Source organism: Bolinopsis microptera, chromosome 4 (assembly GCF_026151205.1).
Source record: "Bolinopsis microptera isolate Bmic1 chromosome 4, MBARI_Bmic_1.0, whole genome shotgun sequence".
Classification (NCBI taxonomy): domain Eukaryota; kingdom Metazoa; phylum Ctenophora; class Tentaculata; order Lobata; family Bolinopsidae; genus Bolinopsis; species Bolinopsis microptera.
Window position 1 is genome coordinate 12,425,555 of NC_087075.1, and position 21,962 is coordinate 12,447,516.

General features: G+C 38.3%; 3 protein-coding genes across 3 annotated transcripts in view; 1 reads left to right on the top strand and 2 right to left on the bottom strand.

Annotated features, from left to right (window-relative positions):
- Positions 1-21,962, bottom strand: part of LOC134814234 (zinc transporter ZIP11-like) — a 94,160-nt gene that overhangs the window by 47,334 nt on the left and 24,864 nt on the right. The window lies entirely within an intron of this gene.
- The window catches only part of LOC134814235 (DNA-directed RNA polymerase II subunit RPB9-like), a 94,997-nt gene that overhangs the window by 43,906 nt on the left and 29,129 nt on the right, over positions 1-21,962 (bottom strand). The gene's annotated exons all lie outside the window — the stretch shown is intronic.
- Positions 1-21,962, top strand: part of LOC134813817 (cadherin EGF LAG seven-pass G-type receptor 2-like) — a 43,287-nt gene that overhangs the window by 16,084 nt on the left and 5,241 nt on the right. The window contains exons 6-38 of the mRNA XM_063821697.1: positions 2,255-2,319; positions 2,939-2,993; positions 3,653-3,783; positions 3,972-4,090; positions 4,210-4,343; positions 4,561-4,651; positions 4,809-4,960; positions 5,073-5,230; positions 5,354-5,478; positions 5,748-5,863; positions 6,093-6,161; positions 6,278-6,413; positions 6,517-6,629; positions 6,790-6,952; positions 7,157-7,267; positions 10,147-10,281; positions 10,965-11,082; positions 11,410-11,494; positions 11,702-11,856; positions 12,030-12,195; positions 12,371-12,465; positions 12,838-12,938; positions 16,173-16,279; positions 16,556-16,646; positions 16,834-17,000; positions 17,265-17,400; positions 17,578-17,701; positions 18,531-19,053; positions 19,334-19,494; positions 19,681-19,771; positions 19,958-20,038; positions 20,193-20,362; positions 20,615-21,754. Of these exons, the coding sequence (XP_063677767.1) occupies positions 2,255-2,319; positions 2,939-2,993; positions 3,653-3,783; positions 3,972-4,090; positions 4,210-4,343; positions 4,561-4,651; positions 4,809-4,960; positions 5,073-5,230; positions 5,354-5,478; positions 5,748-5,863; positions 6,093-6,161; positions 6,278-6,413; positions 6,517-6,629; positions 6,790-6,952; positions 7,157-7,267; positions 10,147-10,281; positions 10,965-11,082; positions 11,410-11,494; positions 11,702-11,856; positions 12,030-12,195; positions 12,371-12,465; positions 12,838-12,938; positions 16,173-16,279; positions 16,556-16,646; positions 16,834-17,000; positions 17,265-17,400; positions 17,578-17,701; positions 18,531-19,053; positions 19,334-19,494; positions 19,681-19,771; positions 19,958-20,038; positions 20,193-20,362; positions 20,615-21,754 (5,384 nt within the window). The remainder of the gene's footprint in view (positions 1-2,254; positions 2,320-2,938; positions 2,994-3,652; positions 3,784-3,971; positions 4,091-4,209; positions 4,344-4,560; positions 4,652-4,808; positions 4,961-5,072; positions 5,231-5,353; positions 5,479-5,747; positions 5,864-6,092; positions 6,162-6,277; positions 6,414-6,516; positions 6,630-6,789; positions 6,953-7,156; positions 7,268-10,146; positions 10,282-10,964; positions 11,083-11,409; positions 11,495-11,701; positions 11,857-12,029; positions 12,196-12,370; positions 12,466-12,837; positions 12,939-16,172; positions 16,280-16,555; positions 16,647-16,833; positions 17,001-17,264; positions 17,401-17,577; positions 17,702-18,530; positions 19,054-19,333; positions 19,495-19,680; positions 19,772-19,957; positions 20,039-20,192; positions 20,363-20,614; positions 21,755-21,962) is intronic.

Below are 21,962 nucleotides of genomic sequence, written 5' to 3' on the forward strand. Positions count from 1 at the left end.
AAGCCATGTAGCTACTGGCTCACATCTCCACTGAGCCTATTATCAAACACTACACTAAAAACCAATATTTACACCGAATCTGAATTAAATACTCGACTGTAGGAGTGGATTCGGCCGGAACACCGGTAATCCTGGCTTGAACTAGGAGCTTCAAATTAATATGTGATTAGGCTTGTCAACAGTGAGATTACGTAATGTTTAACCTCATATAATACTTCACGTTATGATAAACCTTGTGTACTTAGTACTGTAAATACAGACAATGATGGTGTAAATGTTTAGGATGTAAACGTTGAGGGTAGGGGGTTCCAATCATTTCACAAGTAGCATTATTCATGATGTAATCAAGGTTACAAAATATTTCAAACAAAGATTTACATACGGGCCCTATTGTCTGAACAACATTCAATTCTTGTCTGAACAGCATTCTTTGGTGTAACTTTCTGTGCTGCAAAGCTCAGCGGGATAGTGTTTAGATACCAGACTCAGAATGTAGGCTTTTGTCTAAGCAGTGGTTAGATATCACACTATTTGGTGGTTACGAATTTGGGGTTTTGTCTGAAATCTTACGGCTTACTTCAAAACCTAAGGTGTAACTTTAGAGTGCTAATATCTCGGTAAGCTTCAACGATCACGATCATGTAATGTTCGGATTTAGTACAATCTTTAATTAGATTACAATATATACCTAGATGTAAAATTATACACCCCTCAGTAATTGTAAACATACTAGTCACTAGACTAACCTGATGTAATGATACATGCGGTGTGAATCGTAATATGCATATAATTATCCACACTGTGATTATAATGCCAGGATCTAGACAGGATGAAATCTTCGCGGTTACTTGGAGATCGTTAGCAGGTTTCATTTGATTACGGGGCTGGAGTTCATTGTCTGTTCATGAATGAATGAACAATGAATCTGAGGGTAAAAGGAAACCCCAAGGCTCACATCACGTAATATCCCGTATCTTATAAATTTGGAGTCCGAGTTACAGTCTTTTCCGTGCCAAAATCAAGTCTGATCTAATTTCTGTTATAATATTACACTTGTTGTGAAGCAGCGGATTCCGCAAAGTTTTTTAGCGTTACAAGTACGGTATCTCACAGGACTTTCCCCGAAATTTGTTATTTTGCTGTTCACATTTGTCATTGTATGACAGATGCTGAATGATAAGGAAGTGTAACAATTACAGTCCGTCATTAACCACCTTACCCATCGAAATAACAGTGAACTTGCCCAAATATAGACATTACTTAATAAACTGGTATGTGATAAAATAGCGGCTACTGCACCGAGAAATAGATTGAATCAAATTACAATTAAATTTCAATGTTTATTATTGATGAGCGACGCTTCAGGCTTGTGGTCTTTGTAAAGTAACCACGTGATACCCATATTAGGTAATGATCTTTCACTCCGCGGTTGTAGTTTCAAAAGCAGAAAGTTTCAGACAATATTTTCATTATTCCCCAGTAATGAAATTATAATAGTGGATCATAACACGGTGAATAATTTAGTTGTATTCACGCGATACAAACGCAATAGGCGAGATTTTTCAACGAATCTCGCAGAACTTCACGTAGAAACATAGTTTACCTATAGTTAAATTTCAATTTTCTACGTCCTATCACTGTAGTACTATAATTTACCAGTTAAACACGAGTGTTTCTAGCCTAGGTCATTGTTTTCAAGTCTAGATCCGAACGCCCAATCATTTAATATAGATTCTGTAATCCAAATCAAAATTCTTTAGTTAAAATAGAGAGCTTGAAGCATTAGGAATATGTCACATGTATCTTTCAATTTTCCGAGTAGACTTTAATCTGAATTAAGAGTTCATCATACTGCGGTTATCACTTCGCACAAATTACATTTAAGATTATTAACTTCTATAATAATAATAACATTAAATCCTGCCCTAGAACCCATCAGCCGCTTGATTTTGCCCCAATCGTTTGACAAAACAAACTATGACGATGAAGCACAGGACTGGGTCATGATTTCGAAACTTTTTCCCAAGATATCATGTCAAATACCCGCCCTTCGGTCCACAATTCCTATTATCGAATATCGTGTCCAATTACAACTTCTTTTTGAAACTTAGCCGCTATTTTTAAATTCCCACTATTTTTAACTCTTCGCTAGTGATTGAAAACTCAACACACAGACCTAATATTCGATTAAAATATCTAATGTTTATTTGATTAAATCGCGTGAAATTAATTTGTTTACGAAGATGAATTTCAGGAGGACGTTTCTGTGCAGAGGATCGAAAATGGTATACAAATCAGTGTCAGTGATACCCTAAGAAGGTAGGAGTCACTTATCTCTGTGTGTTTTTGTAATGTTTTTTTTTGTAATGTCTTTTTGAGATTATCTCTAGAGTTGTTATCGGTTCTATTGATCATTTAGATATGCACATAATTAATTAAGATAATGTAACTTTTAATCTTAGTGTATTCAATGACCTTACTTTGCGTCTGGTTATTCATGAATAGTCTGTTGTGTCTCCTAGGATTAGTATGTAACCTTAAACCAGATATTCATCGATTTAGCAGTTACGATTATTTTACATCATTAGTGGCTGATTATGATAGGAACTATGAAGATCAAATATTTTTATGGTGTCTTTGATAATTAGAAAGATGATGATTTTAACCGAAACATTCTCTCAATGGATTGATATACCAAATTTGGTGATAACATTGAGAATAAACCAAACAAAATACAACTCTTAAAAGGCATATGCACATGACGTACAAGTTCAACATTAAAGTATGAAAACTTAGATTTTGACATAATATTAATATGATCTTATCCAATTCCTTAGATCATCAAATTAATTTCACTTTTTGAACCCATATTTAAAACTTCCACAATTGTTGGTGAGATATTTTCAAGTGTTGGAATCTGATTTTATTACTTTTTCAGAGATTCTAAAAGCCTGCAAGTGATTGGCTACAAGAATACTCCGCATTTTCTGAAGGTAAGTTTTCAGGTTGTACATGTATGGGTTGGTTTTTACGTTTTGAAATTCAAAGTGCTACTAAGCACGTTGCTACTGTGGCATATTCTCAACTTTAAGAGATTTTGAGGCTTCGTCGCGTGAATTAGGCCGCTGTTGTCAAGGCATTTGAATCCCTAACAAGAAAGTACGAAGAATTTTAAATGCGAGACAGACTTTAGCGGCAGCCCTACCTAAAATATTCTGGGATGCTGGGTAAAGGCTTACCTTCTGACGTTCGGTAATGAACGATAATTAGCAACAAACGCTTGTATAAAGGTTAGGGTTAAAATAAAAGGGTTACGTCTTAAACAACGAGGAAATAAGAAGTTAACATTTTCTTTGACCCTAACTCTTCACAGCTTGTGAGGGGCCTTTGATCTTTTTAGTTCAATTCGGCTCACGTTTTTGTCTCCGTGAAGTAGCTATTGCGTGGTGTCTAAAATCTGATACATATGACGTGATGATTCACGATGTGATGTAATCGTGAAATCCGGAGAAAATTCGGAAAAGGGCGTACATTTTTTAAATTGCCACATTTTTACGGAGCGCGCGGTGAATATTTTATTGTCCAGTTTTCATGGCTCGCATTTAGTTTCATTGCGCGGAAAAATTTCGTCACGTGACCTTTTTGTTTTCAGCGGCACGAAGATTGTCCATGCTTGGTTATCGATTTAAAAGGTGATGGACCTTGTTCGGTAAAATCTAGCTATCCAACGGAGATCAGAAATAAGAGACAGAGCTCGCAGCGTCTTCAGTTCGATCAGAATCCGTAAGTTTTTTAATCATAACCCAATGACTTTAGCCTTTATTACCAAATGACTCTAACTTACTATAGAATTGCCGCGAAAAGCTGAATTGTGCTATTATAATAGGAGTATCTACGAGGTTTCAACACGTTATGCCTTATTATCAAAACAATGATATAGTTCACAAAAACATGATATGTTGTTTTTACAGATACGAGGATTCTTATCCTGAAGATATGCCCAGTGGAGCTCACATTATGGTTGTATCTGCTTCTTACAGCGAGGACTACACGAGAACTGTTACTTATTCTCTTATCAGAAACTCATTCGGTAAATAATTAGTTAATTGGTTAATCGATTAGATTCTTATCTTGTTCAGATTCCACCAACTACCAGACCATGTAAACGAATTAAATCAAGATACCAAAAACCCTTATTTTCACTTTCAGGAAGCAGCAGGTTTGAGATAAACCCCTCAACCGGCACTATTAACCTGGTATCAACACTAAACTACGAGGAGAGCAGAGTGATACGTATCTCAGTATTAGCTGAGAGTGATAGTTACGAGCGAGCTGTTACTGAGGTTAGTTGCTCAAGGAGGAAACTGGGGGTTTGTGAGGCTTATGTTGCTGGTGACACCAGTTTAGTATCTGCATAACAGCAGAAATGTGGGAGGAGGAATTTGTTGGTCAACAACGTCAGACCCTCCCAAACTCACAAATATTTTACTCTATGCTCCAGTAATTTCAGCTAAATTAAAACAATGAACAAACTAAAAGCTGAGCTAAAACATTTAATAGGTAATACTGAATGTTGAGGATGCGAATGACGAATACCCAACTTTTGTACGAGACGAATATTTAATTAGCGTTCTGGACAGGACCCCTATAGGTTGGTTTGTTTGTTTTTCTGTTTGTTGGAAGAAGTAAATTATAGAAATAGGGACAAGAACAGCATCAAAATCTTTATCTTTATTTTAATCACAGTTCAAAATAAAACCTGGTCTCCAAGAATCTGACTGTTGAATAACAAGACAATCTCCTACCAGGTTCGGATATAGGAACAGTACTCGCTGTAGATGCAGACTCGGGGATATTCGGACAAATATCTTACAGTGTTGTTGAGGGTGGTGATAGCAACAATTTCAATGTGGATGATGATTCGGGGGAGATCGCCATCACCAACAGTCTTCACGAAAAGGTTTTTTTCTGCTTTAGTTTGTGTACAATTTTAGCGTCCCTCGTGGCAAACCTAGCTTTCAATCCATGTTGATCGTTTTCCCTTTCAACAAAGCTAAACTCACTTTGTTCAGGCGGCTTACTCCTTCGTAATAGAAGCGCATGACAGAGGAACCCAGCCTCTAGCATCAAACGTCACAGTGACGGTGTTTGTTCAAAACACCACTATACCGGGGGCAGCTCCCCCTAGATTTGTTCAGAGGAGTTACAGTGCTAGGATCGCTGAACTGGGGTAAGTGGGTGATTGGAATAGTTTTTTTTCCTTCACGTTTCCTTTTCTTTTGACCTACCATTAACTTTCTCACTCGCGCTATTAATTAATTAATTAGATGATTAAAGAATCCCCTAATTTCAGGCGATCCGGCAGACAAGTAATCAAAGTAAAAGCACTCCCCTACTCTCCTCTTCAATACTCTATCATCCAGGGTTCTACTCCCGCCCAGAACAGTCCCAGATGTTTCGATATTGATCCAACCTCTGGTAGGTGAAACACAGGAAATTTTTTGTTTGTACACGATTGAGATCAATATTCTTTTGATGTTTCAATCCAATTTATCTCATTCCTCAAGATCAACTATAAAGTTCCAAAATTCAGTTATCTGGTCCACACTCCACAGGTAGTATTTTAGTGCAGTTTGTTGTAACCAAAAGTTCGCTGCTGAAATCGCTTTACAAAGAAAGTTCTGTTCGAACCCAGGTGCCAAATTAAAATAAAAACTCTACAGATTTTAAACGCCAATAAATCGCAGGATCAGGTGATCCCAATAGATACTGTATGTTGGACTACGACGGTGACACGCCAGTTTACCACCTCCTAATTAAAGTACGGACAACCCAACTTCCATCTTACGAGGACTACGCAGAGGTATTTGCTTTGTTGCAGTGGGGAGTCGGGGGTTTATGGGGAGTCGGGGGTTTATGATTCGTCATATGAGAAACTCCTAAGACACAGCGACGAAGAGAATCATAGACTCGTACTATACCTGAAAACTTTCCAAATAGTCTGTACAATACCCATTACACAACAGATAATTTAATATGGACATTTTTACGCATATCCAATTTGCACGCTTAACAATAATGATGATGTTCAGGTTATGGTAGCCCTGGACGACGTTAACGACAATGTGCCGGTTTTCAGTCAGACCAAATACGAAGCTTCGGTAAATGATTAATCTTTACAATTATATACATATATAATTTAATGATTAATCAAAATTTAATTTAAAATAAGAGACAATGAAATGATTTTTTGTTACTGAACGTACCTAACATTCAGGTGCTAGAAAACGTCCCGTCCGGAAGCTACATAACGACTGTGACTGCTACGGACCAAGATTCCGGAGTAAACGGGGAAATAACCTACAGCTTTGGTAGTGGTGATAGAGACGGCTTCCGGATCGATAGTGTGTTAGGTAAGAGAGATGGGTTGATCAGAAAATGGTAAATTTTATTACATCAGCAACCAACATTCAGATTCATTGATTTGAAGACTTAAAATATATCCTTGTGTTTCAGGACACATTTATTCCGGCAGTCCGCTAGATCGGGAGAAAAAGAGCTCTTATTTGTTTTTCGTGGTAGCGACGGACAAGGGAGCAGTCCCCCAATACTCAGGGACTAGAGTCGAGGTAGGACCTCAATTTATTCTTTCCTCTGGACAAATCCTTTATCTCTCGTACGTTCTCACGTTTGTTATACTTAAAGAAGTTTTCGTTTCGCACAGTTAACTTTTATGATTATCTTCTACGTGCAAAACTTTCCTTGTGTTTCAACAGAGCCCCGTTACAGGTGAGCGTGTTGGATGTAAACGACTGTAAGCCAGTGTTCCGTAGTCCGGTTATGGAGGTGTATGTGGGTGAGGATGCTAGAGTTGGGGACCTGGTCACTACTCTAACTAGTCTCGATCAAGACGAGGATCAAAACGCTGCTGTCTCTTACGCTTTTATCAGCGGTAAGAATTATATTTCCTTGTGTTTCAACAAACATGTATTCTGTAGTACTTCTGAATTAAATCTCACCCACCTGCAAAGAAAATATTATATCATTGAAGTTATGACGAATGGAGTGGTTAGTCAAACCTTATCAAATCTCCCAAAGCCTCCTCCAAAATTGTGTTAGAAATTGTATCCTTGTGTTTGAAATCTGTCTATTTCAGGTGACACAACAGAGTTTACTTTGGACCCTGGCACCGGAATAGTCCGTGTTAACACTGAACTTGATTACGAAACTCAACAAGAATACCGTATCAGAGTACAAGCTACTGATGGTGGGTTTTCAAAAAATATCCAAGTTGTGTTTTAACTCGATTTGATAAAACACAGTTTCTGTATTTTCCAATACATAAAAGTAGCCTATATACTCCAGTAGCAGGGAGGTGTTGAGTGTGCACTTCGATGTATAGAGTTTTTTGCTATTGAATCGGGTTAAATAGGTCATTGGTAACTCAAATCACCGAGGGGGGAATTTTGTGTCGCTAGCCCCAACCCTGTGGAGCCACGCCCATATTTCATATCAGGTGCGTATATGGGAAATATGTATCTCAGCTTCTGAAGGTCTTAGAGACTCAAACTTGAGTTTAAAATGACCGTAATACACATGTTTATATTAGTACTATGAAGGTCATGAAAGCCCAAAATGCTTATTTTTGGAAAAAATTCAGAAAAACCGATTTTCACTTGAGCGTGAGTAAAAAAATCTACTCTAGAAATTTAGTGAAAATCGAGTAAGCAGTTCAGTGTCTACAAGATTTCTAAACACAGGGTCCTCTGTTAGGTCATTCTGAATTAGAATTGATAAAGTAAGCAAATTCTATAAGTAGTTTCAACCCTGTGGAGCCACGCCCATATTTCATATCAGGTGCGTATATGGGAAATATGCATCTCAGCTTCTGAAGGTCTTAGAGACTCAAATTTGAGTTTAAAATGACCGTAATACACATGTTTATATTAGTACTATGAAGGTCATGAAAGCCCAAAATGCTTATTTTTGGAAAAAATTCAGAAAAACTGATTTTCACAAGCAAAAAATCTACTCTAGAAGTTAAGTGAAATCGAGTGTGAAGTTCAGTGTCTACAACGTTTCTAAACATAGGATCCTTTGTAAGATCATTCTGAATCAGAATTGATAAGGTATGCAAATTCTATTAGTAGTTTTAACCCTAGGGTGCAAAACTCCTAAATTACCCCCAGGCGCAAATATATGACTTTTCTATCTCGGTTTCTGAACGTTGTAGGGGCCTCTCTTTGAGCTCAAACTAACTACAATGGCCACATTTATATACCGACTATAAAGCAACATAGGGTCTATATAGCTTAGTTTATAGAAATTCATTAAAGACTGTTTTAACCTTCATGCATCATAAAATAGTAATATGATCAAACATGTACTTAATAATGATATCTCGGGCTAAAAAGATATTTGCAGCACAGTAAAACGTTCAACATAAACACATTAGGATAACATTTATGGAGCAGCACATACCACCTAACTTTAATTTTGGTATAACTGCGAAAATACTCAGTTTCAGAAGGCTGCCTTCAGCTCCCTCTCTGGGGCTCTCTCCAGTACTGCTCGGCTTTTATGGCTAATCAACTTGAATCCAACCTCATGTAGCAGAATCTACTTCTAGCTGCCTTCTGCTAACTCCAGGTCAACTCTACCCAGCTACCACCATACGTTATAATTTTAGATCTTATAACCTCTGATATGAGTGCTACCTCCGCTGCATCCAACAATTTCCAGCTCATTAAGGAAGAGGACATTTTTCTGATGGTTGCTAGATAGGGCAAGAAGTAGTCCACTAACCTAAGCTAAGATTGCTAGAAATAGCAGAAGTTGGAGGAACCTTGGTGGTAGCTAAAGAGATAGTAGCCGAAGTAGGTGAAAACAGCTGGAATTGGTGGTATAGTAGCTGGATAGAGGAAGAGGTAGCATTCATATCAGAGGTTGCTAGAAAGATCTAAAATCATAACGCACTGGTGGTAGCTGGGTAGAGACTAGGGATGATGCATGAAGGTTAAAAAAGTTTTTAATGAATTTCTAAAAACTAAGCTGTATAGACCCTAAGTTGCTTTGTGCTTTATAGTCGGTATATAAATGTGGCCATTGTAGTTAGTTTGAGCTCAAAGAGAGGCCCCTACAACGTTCAGAAGCCGAGATAGAAAAGTCATATATTTGCGCCTGGGGGTAATTTAGGAGTTTTGCACCCTAGGGTTAAAACTACTAATAGAATTTGCATACCTAATCAATTCTGATTCAGAATGATCTTACAAAGGATCCTATGTTTAGAAACGTTGTAGACACTGAACTTTACACTCGATTTCACTTAACTTCTAGAGTAGATTTTTTGCTTGTGAAAATCAGTTTTTCTGAATTTTTTCCAAAAATAAGCATTTTGGGCTTTCATGACCTTCATAGTACTAACATAAACATGGTCATTGCGGTCATTTTAAACTCAAGTTTGAGTCTCTAAGACCTTCAGAAGCTGAGATACATATTTCCCATATACGCACCTGATATGAAATATGGGCGTGGCTCCACAGGGTTGAAACTACTTATAGAATTTGCTTACTTTATCAATTCTAATTCAGAATGACCTAACAGAGGACCCTGTGTTTAGAAATCTTGTAGACACTGAACTGCTTACTCGATTTTCACTAAATTTCTAGAGTAGATTTTTTTACTCACGCTCAAGTGAATATCGGTTTTTCTGAATTTTTTCCAAAAATAAGCATTTTGGGCTTTCATGACCTTCATAGTACTAATATAAACATGTGCATTGCGGTCATTTTAAACTCAAATTTGAGTCTCTAAGACCTTCAGAAGCTGAGATACATATTTCCCATATACGCACCTGATATGAAATATGGGCGTGGCTCCACAGGGTTGGGGCTAGCGACACAAAATTCCCCCCTCGGTGATTTGAGTTACCAATGACCTATTTAACCCGATTCAATAGCAAAAAACTCTATACATCGAAGTGCACACTCAACACCCCCCTGCTACTGGAGTAATACGATATTTAACTGAAGTCTAAAAGAATCTGTCGTAACTTAAATCGAGCTGTCCGTTATTTTGTTCTCTTAGCTCTGATTTCTATTTTCCTCTCAAGGTGAGCCTACACGGTAATCTGTTTTTATTTTCCAGGCAAGTTTTTTGACGAAGCAGAGTTGGTGATAAAACTGGAAGATGTTAACGATCACACGCCCCAGTTTGGTAATACCGAGTATCCTATTACTATCAGAGAAGATATCAAGCCGGGAACAGATCTCGTTCAAATCAGTTAGTTATTATTTAAATAATTGGTTATCAAATTACTCATTTAGTTAGTGTCTTATATTGACAGATTTATTTACATCAAGCCATCAGATACTACCATTGCTATATCAATTCCGTTCATGTTCAAAGATAGTTTTTTTAAACTACGTTTCTCTAAGATTGATTTTTGCATTTAAAAAATTTCATTGAACAGTTTCATTGATAACAGAACTTTTAAATAATTCTAGGCATCCTTGCGGACCCAGTTCGAAAGATCTATAATGCCTATTGCTTCTGTAATTTTAGCATTGGCTATTGTATGACGTGTTGCTCGCTTGATTATAGAAATTAAAACATTAATCATTTAATTTTTTCTCGTTCTTTTCATTTATTAAATTGCCAATTTTACCAATTAGTCAATGTAACAATACATCGGATAAGGTCGATTAGTTTGTTGATGACGCATGCAGTCATTAAAATGAAATGAATGCTCGCTCTGATCTGAATAAATTATGTACGTCCTTGACAAAACAGGTCACAATTTTGTTAATTTTACACTATCATAATTGAGTAGCTAGGTTAGTGATTCTACTTAATAATTAGTAATTAATTAATAATTCTCGTTACATCATTTTTCTAGGTCTACACTTTACAAGGTATAAAGGTATTTCCCATATCAACCACATATCAAACATCTTGCCCCACAGCTGCAACCGATGGAGATACAGGCTCGGACCAAGCAATCAGATACAAGATAATATACCCGGATATTACTGATGATGTCCCCTTCAGTATCGACCCAATAGAGGGCTGGTTTTCCGTCAGGTTCTGAATAAAATATTTTCTTGTGTTAAAAAACCTATTCTATCAGTTTTTTGAATTAATGGGGCTCTTATCTTGAAGGTTTTGATTTCAATTTATTTGTTGCCGGGGTGATGTGACGGCTAATTTTGACTACGAAAAATCATTACCAAGTCCTTGAATACCAGCAAATTTGATATACTAACGTTGATTTGAATGATTTGAGGTTGAATAATAAAGAGGAGAAACAATCATCGCCGATTTGCCGTAGTCGAAATTAGTCCAAATCAGTCGCTGTATCATTAAATTAACTTGTTTTCTGTTCGAAAACCTAACTAACCCCAATCTCAGTTCGTCCTTGAACCGTGAAGAAACTGATAGTTACGATATACAAGTATCTGCTACTGATAAGGGAGGATTAGCCGCTTTCGTTCAGGTAAATCTCAGCTAATTTGTTAATTGCTCAATTAGCAAGTTATTACGTAAGGATACTTTATACTGGGAATACTTTTGTGCTGATTTATTGTATTAATTGCATTTGTCTGACGGGATTGATGGATTCATTAAATATCTACAACCACAATTTACACGTCACAAAGACGATTGTGAATGTTAGCTCGCCTTTTTACCCACTTATTCACAGGTCATAATAACAGTACAAGATATAAACGACAACGCCCCGATCTGTCTACCTCCCGTTTCCGGTTCAGTTCCAGAGAACTCAGTAGAAGGTACCTCCGTTCTTACAGTTAATGCTACTGATTATGATACGGAGGAAAACGCTCAGCTGTCTTTCAGGTACTTTAAATATTCGTTTGCTTTTTTATTTTCCAGTGTAGTAGACTCGAATAACTCGAGTCTAACTCGTTATTCGAGATTTTGAGGGAAAACTCCGTAACATACCAATCTATAAATTAGAAGCTCATTAACATATCAATTTGAAGTAATTAACTAAACACCCATCTCCCCAGGCTGCTATCACATCAGGAAATATTCACAATAAACTCCACAACTGGAGAGATAACGGTCCTAGCCCCAGTTGACAGGGAAGAGACCCCTGAAGTGACCCTGGTAGTTGAAGTCAGTGACAGTGGCAGGAACGTACAGCTCGCTTCAGAGTGCACTTATATTATCAAGGTGAGTTCATGGCTCCCTTTAACTGAAAATGAGCAATCAACCAATATTTTATGAGAAGTTACCAAAATATCACTCATTATTAAAAATCATCGATTGATTTTACCGCTACCATTCAATTAATTAGCCTACAGATTAACTAACCAGTTAATTACTAATCAGTTAATAAATCTGCCAGGTAGAAGATGAGAACGACAACTCTCCAGTATTCACACAGCTAGCGTACAGTGTAGACCTGTCAGAATTAGTGGAAACTGGAACTGTTTTCTTCAGGTAACTACAAGCCCTCAGACATGGGCGCCGCCGGTCATACGCCGCCGTCGCTGTGAAATAACCCACGCCGCCTATGAGTTTTACGGTGGCGCCCATGTCTACTAGTCCTTCAACGATAAACGTGGGGAGGTGGCTGGTGGTGCATGATTTAACCCGTGACTGATTTTAACTGATCAGCTGGTAGCCTCAACCAATTCCTGTGTCAAAACAAGCTCACAGCGCCTCCCCATCGTTACTTAATCTGTGCTAACCCATTGTGATGAACTTCTTTACCGCTGCATGCAGTGCTTAATTTATTTAATTATTTAATTTATTTATTTAATTATTTCAATCCTTTATATTTGATAGGTATTACAAATCTAATCCTTTCAGGCTTGAATGTGAAGATGAGGATTCTGGAGTGAATGGAGAACTAGATTACACAATATCTGGAGGAAACTTACCACCTGTATTCGATATCAACTCTAGAACTGGTCAGTACTTATCTTGTATCACGTCGTGACCCCCACGGTCGTTTCACTATAGTGACGATACAGGGGGAGCCGCGCACTCGTGCGCGGCGGGTCATAAAACGTATGACAATACTTATCAGTATTCCTTACATAAGTTAATCTAGTTTTTAATAGAAATAACGACGTGGTTATAATTGGTTACTTGGTAGGTGTAATGTTTTAGTTGTTATACGTTTAGAAATAAGATAATTTGATGTACTGTAGCAGATATTCAGATATTGCCTAGCTATTTCAGATGAATAAATGTTTTATCATGATAGTTTTATTATTGGACAAAGTAAGATAAGTAAGATAAGAAAGGATATTTCAAACAAAGTTATAGGTAATTGATCAATTTCACAATTCATATTATTTCATATTTCACAATTCATATTATATTGGTCGACGTAATTACGAGTGTAAGTCCGTTTACTTGAAGAATTATTCAAACAATCCAAAAGTGTCTAAGAATGATACAAATTCAAAGCACTCTCGTTAATGTAACAACCGTGAATCGAAAAATTCGAACTAAAAAAGTTAACAAAATATTCAGAATATTAACTGAACAAAATAAGACCCGAGACATTTTTTCCTGTACAGCGTAAACTGATACCAAACTTTGTAAATATTTTATATATCATCACTCTTCAGTGCAGGTAAATTAAAAAACAAATATATTATAATCATAATAAGATAATACTTCCGAAACCGTTAAATCAAAAATCTCTTTGGCTAATGGAGTTATGGAATTTAAGTTTCATTTAATTTGATTGAAAAGTTCGTGTCTGAAAAATCTCAGCTTCGTCAGCTTCTCAAACGTCGTCTTAGAGCTAAATTGCTCTCTTCGTCTGTGTTACCCGTATCTAACTACTTCGGCCCTCTTTTCGCACCCTGAAATGATTATATATCATCCTTCTAACTAATTTAAATGAAATTTTATATGTTAACGAAAATTACAGTAACAAAATTCTAAGATCATACGAATTCTTCAATAATTTACAAACAAGTTGTTACTGCGAATGTACCTGAGTTGTGTTAGTTTAGAACACTGATCTTCGCCGTCGTTGAACTGTTTGTGAACCTTATCATTCCATCCGTTATTTTGATCCCTTCAGTGAATTCTGAAATATTTTTCACGATGATTATATAATACAGACATGATAAAAGTTCAATTATACCTATTATTTAAGGACCCATATTGAAGAAATTAATGAAATAATGGACAATTAAACATTGGTAGAACTAAACTTTAAATGATTATTTTATCACATTAACAAAATTACCAAGGTTTGCATGCTCTTGCGTAGAACTTCAAGTTTGTTGCCGGTGATCACTGCTTCAAAAAACTCCTCCGACTGTAGCAGATCCCAGTGGTTAGTTATGGTCATATTTAGGAGACAATCCATGGTAGCATTGGCAGACTCTCCCAGTAGACCTTTGACGTGTTGGAACTCTACTTGAGTCTGGTTCAGAGCTGTAGTAGTACGGTTGAGTTCCTGGGTCACCGTGTCCAGTTCTTCGATTATCGTCTGCTTTTGTGTCTCGGTGGCATTCAGTTGCTGTGTTTTGTTCCCTAGATCTCTTCTGCAGGTTTCCGTCTCTTCTTTGATTTGCTCAAGTTCAACATATGTTTCATTGAGCAGGTTTGTTCTGTTCTCTAAATTCTTTTGACATATCTGCATCCCTTCTTCGATTCTGTTGAGTTGTATCTCTGTAGTATTTAATTGGTTTACCTTGCTCTTCAAATTAGCTTGACAGGCTCCATGTTGTGATTTAATCTGTTCAACTTCTGTTTCGGTTTCATTGATAATTTTTTCGAAGGAATTCAAAAGCCTGCTGATGGCACCTGCACTACACCCACTTCGAATTTCTGTCACAGTCCCGGTCCTTGTTTTTAGGAGAATGTTTTTCCATTTAATGGCTCTAACCTCACCGTACGTTTCCTCAACTTCAGAACACATGTCCCTTGCCATCTCCTTGATCTCTTCATCACTCAACTTCTTACTGAACATGTTTAGATTAAACATTTCTCCGCCAAATATATCTGCGTAATCCATTCCTGTACCAGGCCCATGTTGCTCGTTTCCCAGCACGAGATATCCTTCTTGCTCCAGAGTCCTCCCGGCAGTTGTACTAGCTGTGTCAACTAGTACACCATTGATGTACACGTTACGAGCATTGCTTGTTGCATCCCAGCTAAGGCAGTTGTGAAACCATGTGCCGGGGGTCACGGTGTAATGGCTCTGTAGACGTGCAGTACTACCGAATATGCGGGTTTGATATCCATCGTCTCCTATCTGAATCTCTTGCGCTGTCACGCTCGTAGCGTATGAGAACCAGGTTGGGTTTGTACTATACAACTTTCTAATCCACGCACACGTTGTAAACCCGGTCTCAAATGGCTGCATGTTAGGCTTGTACAGTATGTAGTCATTCTGCGTCTGTCCGAACTTGAGAGCATTAAAACGGTCCCCACTAGAAGCGTGCAGAAGTAGAGTGAATAGTGTCAGGAGTAGGGCTTCTTTCATCTTGGTGCTGGTATTAGCTATTAAAGTGGTACATATTATTTTGTGGCTACTTAAAACGTGACATTTACGCTATGTAAATCGAACAATTCACGGAGGAAAAAACTTAAAATATGGCTCTACTGATCTCGGATCAGTCTTACATTATCAAAAGAAGTAGAAAAATAATCAAAAGAATAATCGATCGATCTAAAAACCATCGTAGGCATATTGAACAACTCACGAAGGAAAAGTAAATAGAAAGTCGGTAACATCGGGAAATACTATTGATTTCAGAAACTATGAGTTATTTCATAGTGTAGTATGACTCTACTGATCTCAGATCAACCTTATATTGAATTAAATATTATCACTTTTAATCACGTGATTGTGTTATCTGCAAATCACGTGATAATATGCCATTTGTAGGGGTGGGTTGCTGACTGTCAGTGTCTACACCTCCGGATTCTTTTCTGCATATATCCGTCATGTTTTCGTAGATAGCAATAAGATTAGGCCGGTGACATACTGTCTTCAATGGAAACTTATCTATATGAAGCCTTGATTAGATACAATACTGTAACATATATTAGCAGTTAACATTTACCAGCTTGATGTTAACCCTTGACCTTCTGGTCAAAATCATGCATTAAGTCGATATTGTTGCTGAAACCATGTATCTCCTATCTTAGTTAAAGGACTGTTTGTTCAGGTGAGTTGGTGGTGATAGGAGGACTAGACTACAAGGTGAATCCTGAGTACATGCTGCAGATAAGCGTTACTGACAGAGCACCGCCCTATCACGAGACCTCAGCTAAGGTTTGTTAACTTATTTGTGTTAAATTTATTAATAAACAAAATATGGAATATTGATATGTCTGGAAAATTAATTTCCTAGTATACACTATACAGTAAAACCCCGATTTACCGCGCCCCGATTTACCGCGAACCCCGATTTACTGCGGATGTTTCCTTTCCCCCAAACTCCGCGGTAAATCGTGGTTTTACTGTACAACAGAATCTGTAGAAAGACTTATATTTCCTTGTGTTTTTTATTTGTTGAGAATTTATTTTATCTAACAGAATTTCCCACAGGTCCAGGTGAAACTGATTGACGCTAATGATAACCCTCCAGTGTTTGATGAAGAGAGCTATACCACAGATATTCCAGAAAATTACACTCCAGGTAATGTAAATCTATTTCTACTGTCTGAAGATCGTGATAAATTACATTTTGGAGTAGTTCGGGATAATATTCCAATTATTACTAAAAACTTAAAACATATCTAAACCTACTGCCCCACTTATGCACTAACACCATCACCTCCACAGCCCAACAGGTATGCTCCTAATTAACACCATCACCTCCGCAGGTACGACTATCCTTACCATCTCCGCGACAGACGACGACTCCAACCAGACTCTGACCTTCGCCCTGGAAGACACATTCGAAGACACCTTCAGAATGGACAACCAGGGGGACGTGGTCCTGATGAAGAGTTTAGACAGAGAGGGGCGGGGAGAGTTCCTTCTTACTGTGGTGAGTGGGTTATTATGTGATTATATAATTAACCAATTAGGTTACTAATGGATAGAAAACAATCTCTGACACACTGTTAGATTATCAAGATATGATTATTATTATCACCCAAGCGTGCGTGTTTTCAGTAGAATTGTTATAATCACAAGGGCACTTTTTTACGTTGTTATTGCTATTTGTAGTAGAACAGAGACTGCAGAGGATTCGTGAGTAATTAATGAATTGCGAAACAGTTTTTAACCAAACACTTGATCCCCTGATCAGATGGTATCAGATGACGGAGATCCAATCCTCTCCTCAACCACTACACTTACTCTCACTGTAACGGATGTTAATGACAATCTTCCTGAACTAATGCTAACTGAATTCTCCCTCAGCACTTCTGTTGACACTGCACCAGGTAAATGTCCCTCATTTTGCCCTATTTGTTTTATACCACAAGCTGCGCTGGCTTTTAGACGTAGCCTGGGCGTAGCCTATCATTTCAAGTTTGAGTATGTAATATTTAGATTATAATCGAACTACAACGCGAACGGTTTAAATTTCTAAACGAATAGTAACATCCTTTTCACTTCAGGGACGGATCTACTAACGTTGCCTATCAGAGATCTAGACGGACCTGGAAATGGTGCTCCCTTCACAGCGGTCATAATGTCCGGAGTTGGCAAGGAAGCTTTCGGAATTGAAAATAATGTCCTAAAGTAAGATAAAACTAGGATAAGAATAAAATATTTAGAAAATTGTTTCGATATTTCAACGACAAGGAAACGAGATTGCTATATCTATTAGCTGCTTAGCATACAACTTGATAGTTTACAATACATTAAGAAAAAATAATTTTATGAAAAATATGAGGGGTATAAATAAGGATCCTTAAACGCTTAGTAAGACTTAAAACTTGCGTGAGCTGTCTCGCACATTTAGAATGATTCAAGAAAAATTCTTTCACGTGGATATTTTAACTAGAATATAAGCATTTAAAGAACTTAACTGAACTAAGTAATACTTATTAGTCTGTTACATAAAACATAAAGGCAAACGGAGTTAAAGTTATATGGATTTGCTGTCAGATAAGAAGCCTTTTTGGCGAAATTCCGAGCTTTGGAATCCAAAAGTCGTTACTTTTGGAACTTTATTGGTTCCTTTTAGAATTAAACGTCTTGTTAAAGCTTTAAAGGAGCCTGTGGAAGGGTTGTCTAAGGCTTTTCTGCCTAAAGATAGAAATATAAAAATTGTAATAAATTTGTGCAAACGCCCCTGGCTTTAATTCCCCCTTATTTTTACCTCAGCCCTTCTGAACCCTTCATTTTCATGCTCTTCTAAAATTTTAAAGTTCTAAGCCCTTCTTTTCTTAATTTCATTAAAAACCAGCTTCAATTTATGTTAGAACTTAAAATCGTCGGTGGCACATTTATTGAAAATCATGTAAGTTCATGGAAATTGGCCTACAAATTTTCAGGCAGCCATCTAAAGTTCTAGGTAACTTAAATATCAAAACATGTGATATGACACTAACACGACCTCATCCAGGGTCCTGAAGCCGAAGACGCTGACCCCTGGTACAGATTACACCCTGACGATCCAGGTGTCCGACTCGGGGACCCCTCCACTAACCTCCTCAGCTGATGTTGTTATCTCCGTTCTAACAACCAACAACTACCCACCAATAGCAACCCCCGTCCAAGTTAACCTCCCTCTCTTCGACAGCGGAGTAACCTGCCAAACTGTTCTGGAATATTCCGCCCAGGACAGTGACCCGGGCACGACCCTTGTCTACTCCCTCTCAGAACCTGACTCTGAATTCTGGATGTTTCCTAACGGAACGCTGATGACGTCACAACAACCCACCATAGGAACACACAGACTCACAGTTTACATCAGTGATGGTAAACACAGAGAGATATCAACTATTACGGTGCAGGTTTACTCGTTAAACTCCCCGGCAGCCGCTAATCCGCTCACAGTGCGGTTAGATGCGGTTAATGAGCGGTCCTTCAATCAGGAGCTCTTTGTTTCTATCTTAGGGGAGATCCTTAGAACGAGCCCTAGCGAGGTGAATTATCGATTTAGTTATTTGTACTTTAACTTAGCTGTTCATATTGAGCTATTAGTTATAACTTTGGTAGTAAGATGTTGTATCGAGAGTTTTACCATAATTTAGGCTAAAGCCTCGATTTTTAGGATCAAAAGAGTAAAATTTAAAGAATAGCTCCTTGAATGAGATAGGGCCAGGATTCCACAAATAACTTCATAACAGCACTGAACATACTGAATAGTGAATACTGAATATGAGACGAACTCAAAAGACAAATTCTGACAAAACCACACATCAGGTGATCGTGCTGAGCGCTGAAGACAAATCCAGGAAGCGATCAGCACAACAAACTCTGGAGGTTACCCTGATAGCTAGATCAGCTGACGGAGAGTACATGTCTGTTGATGATATGAAGAGGCTGCTGTCACGTGATCAGACACTCTTCCAGGATAGTACCGGGTACGTGTTAAAAATAAGGGATTATTAGCTTCTTATTCGGGAAATTAATCACCCGATATGATATCAATAATTCAATATAAGTATCAATGTTTCGGATTCCCTACAAACCACTTTTCAAAATTTTAAGAGCACATTTATCGTATAGTTCAAACTCTAGCCCATTGACCAATCACAACTCTCCCTCAGATACATACTGGATACAATAGATCTGGACCCTTGTCTCCGGGAGCCTTGTCCCATGTCCTCCACCTGTACTTCTCGCACATCCTATACTCTGGTTAGAATTATATTTAGAGATGTAGATCTGAAATACAGATTTTGAATGAAAATTTCGTTTATTAATTTCGGTTCATTGGCGAGAACCATTGCACTAGATCTTAATACTTTAGAAGATTTAAAAACAGTTCCTAGAAGCATAGTCAGGTGAAAATTAAGTGCAATTTTATTAAAACAAAAACTTCAGGTAAACGACCGGATCACTTCCACCACCACACCACAGTGTAAATGTGCTGACGGATTAAAGGGCAGTCGGTGTGATGTCAAGGTGAGAATATATCACTTTATAAGGAAACAAATAATGTAAAATATCTTCAAGTTAAAAGTTAAACTGTTCAAGTTAAAGTTCTACTATTTATTTGTAATTATAACTTATCATATCAGCTACAATAAGTGAACCTTACCGACTACTCCCACCCCAGGTACCATGTTTCACAAGCCCCTGCAACACAGGGACATGCCACGTGGTAGAGGAATCTGAGAAATGTGAATGTAATGAGAACTGGAGCGGGGCACGCTGTGATATACCCATCAGACATTGTCTCAGTCACCCCTGTCTCAATAGTGGTTCCTGCAGAGACGAGATTGTCGGGTACGTTCCTTGATCATGCTGATTTTTAGACTGATTCTTGAAATATAGTTGACAATTTCAGAGGTCCTTCTTTTAAATGGCAATCATATTGTTATCAATTAATTTAATCTTTACTTACAGAAATTTTGACCCCATTCTAAGATCATGATTCATATTTCATATTATGATCTCTAAATCAAATACAATATTTTAATTAAATATCCACGAGTCACGACACACTAAAATTACTACTAAATTTATAAACCTTGTCAGGTACACATGCACGTGTCAGAACGGTTATAAAGGACAGAACTGTGAGGTTGTAATCCTTGCTGAGGACCTTTGCGCACGTGCATCTTGCAGCAGACACTCCACGTGCACCTCCGGCCGTGATGACGTCACGTGCACATGCACGGACGGGTGGGCCGGTAGATTCTGCACGTACGTTAGTGAGAGTCTAACGGATCCCTGCGCAAGCAATCCTTGTGAACACGGTGGGAAATGTGTAGCTGCATCCAGTGATGAGTTCAGTTGTGAGTGCTCACCAGGGTTTAGAGGCAGTAACTGTGAGGAGAATATTAACGAATGTTCTGGAATTTCTTGTCTTCACGGGGGAACCTGTATAGATGGGATTGATGGTCATGTTTGTGAGTGTAAAGACGGTTACAGTGGCAAGAATTGCCAACACACGGCGCAACCATGTGACTCAAACCCCTGTCAAAACGGTGGTTTCTGCTACAACTTATCCGGGGAGTATTTGTGCCACTGCGCGCCAGGTTACGTCGGTGAAACGTGCGATATCCCCCTTGTCTCCCCGGGTTACTGCGACGCCTCCCCGTGCACGGAGCACGCGGATTATTGCACGTCTGGTCTCCTTGGTTACACGTGCACGTGCTCTCTAACATGGCGCGGTAAGAACTGCGAGATATCCGACCGCAGTGCGAGTGATTGTGATCTGAACCCTTGCATTAACGGTGGAACTTGCGTCTCTCAGTCCCAAGCCGGAAGTTACCTTCCTTACACGTGCCAATGTGAACCAGGCTTCCGCGGGTTCAACTGTGAGGAAAACATCAACGAATGCACACCGGACATCTGCCTCAACGGAGGCACGTGCACAGACCGCACAAACACATACGAGTGTCTCTGTCAGTCGGGATTCAGCGGTAGAAACTGTCAGGTCACTGAAGATCCCTGTCTCTCACTCCCTTGTAGAAATAGCGGGAAATGTTACAGTCTGGAAGATTCTTATGTTTGTCAGTGCAGGTCCTCCTTCTCCGGGAGGAACTGTGAGGAGAGGCTGAGTTACTGTCCGGAAAACCACTGTAGGAATGGTGGAATGTGCGGTGTTAGGAGTGATGGTAGTTTGGATTGTTCTTGCAAGGCGGACTATCATGGGGAGTACTGTCAGTACAGGTAAAATAAATTAAAGACGCTGATTATAATTAATGTAACTTCAGTATTAACTACTACATATTTCTCATGATTACTGAGCTGCATTTTGAGTGAGGTCATAATACCGAGGTGAATCTTCTCGAAACTCTATATCCACAGTTTTATGATTTAATGACGTGATAGTGTCAAAATTACCCTTTTCATTAAAAAACATCCTTCGTCTCCAAGT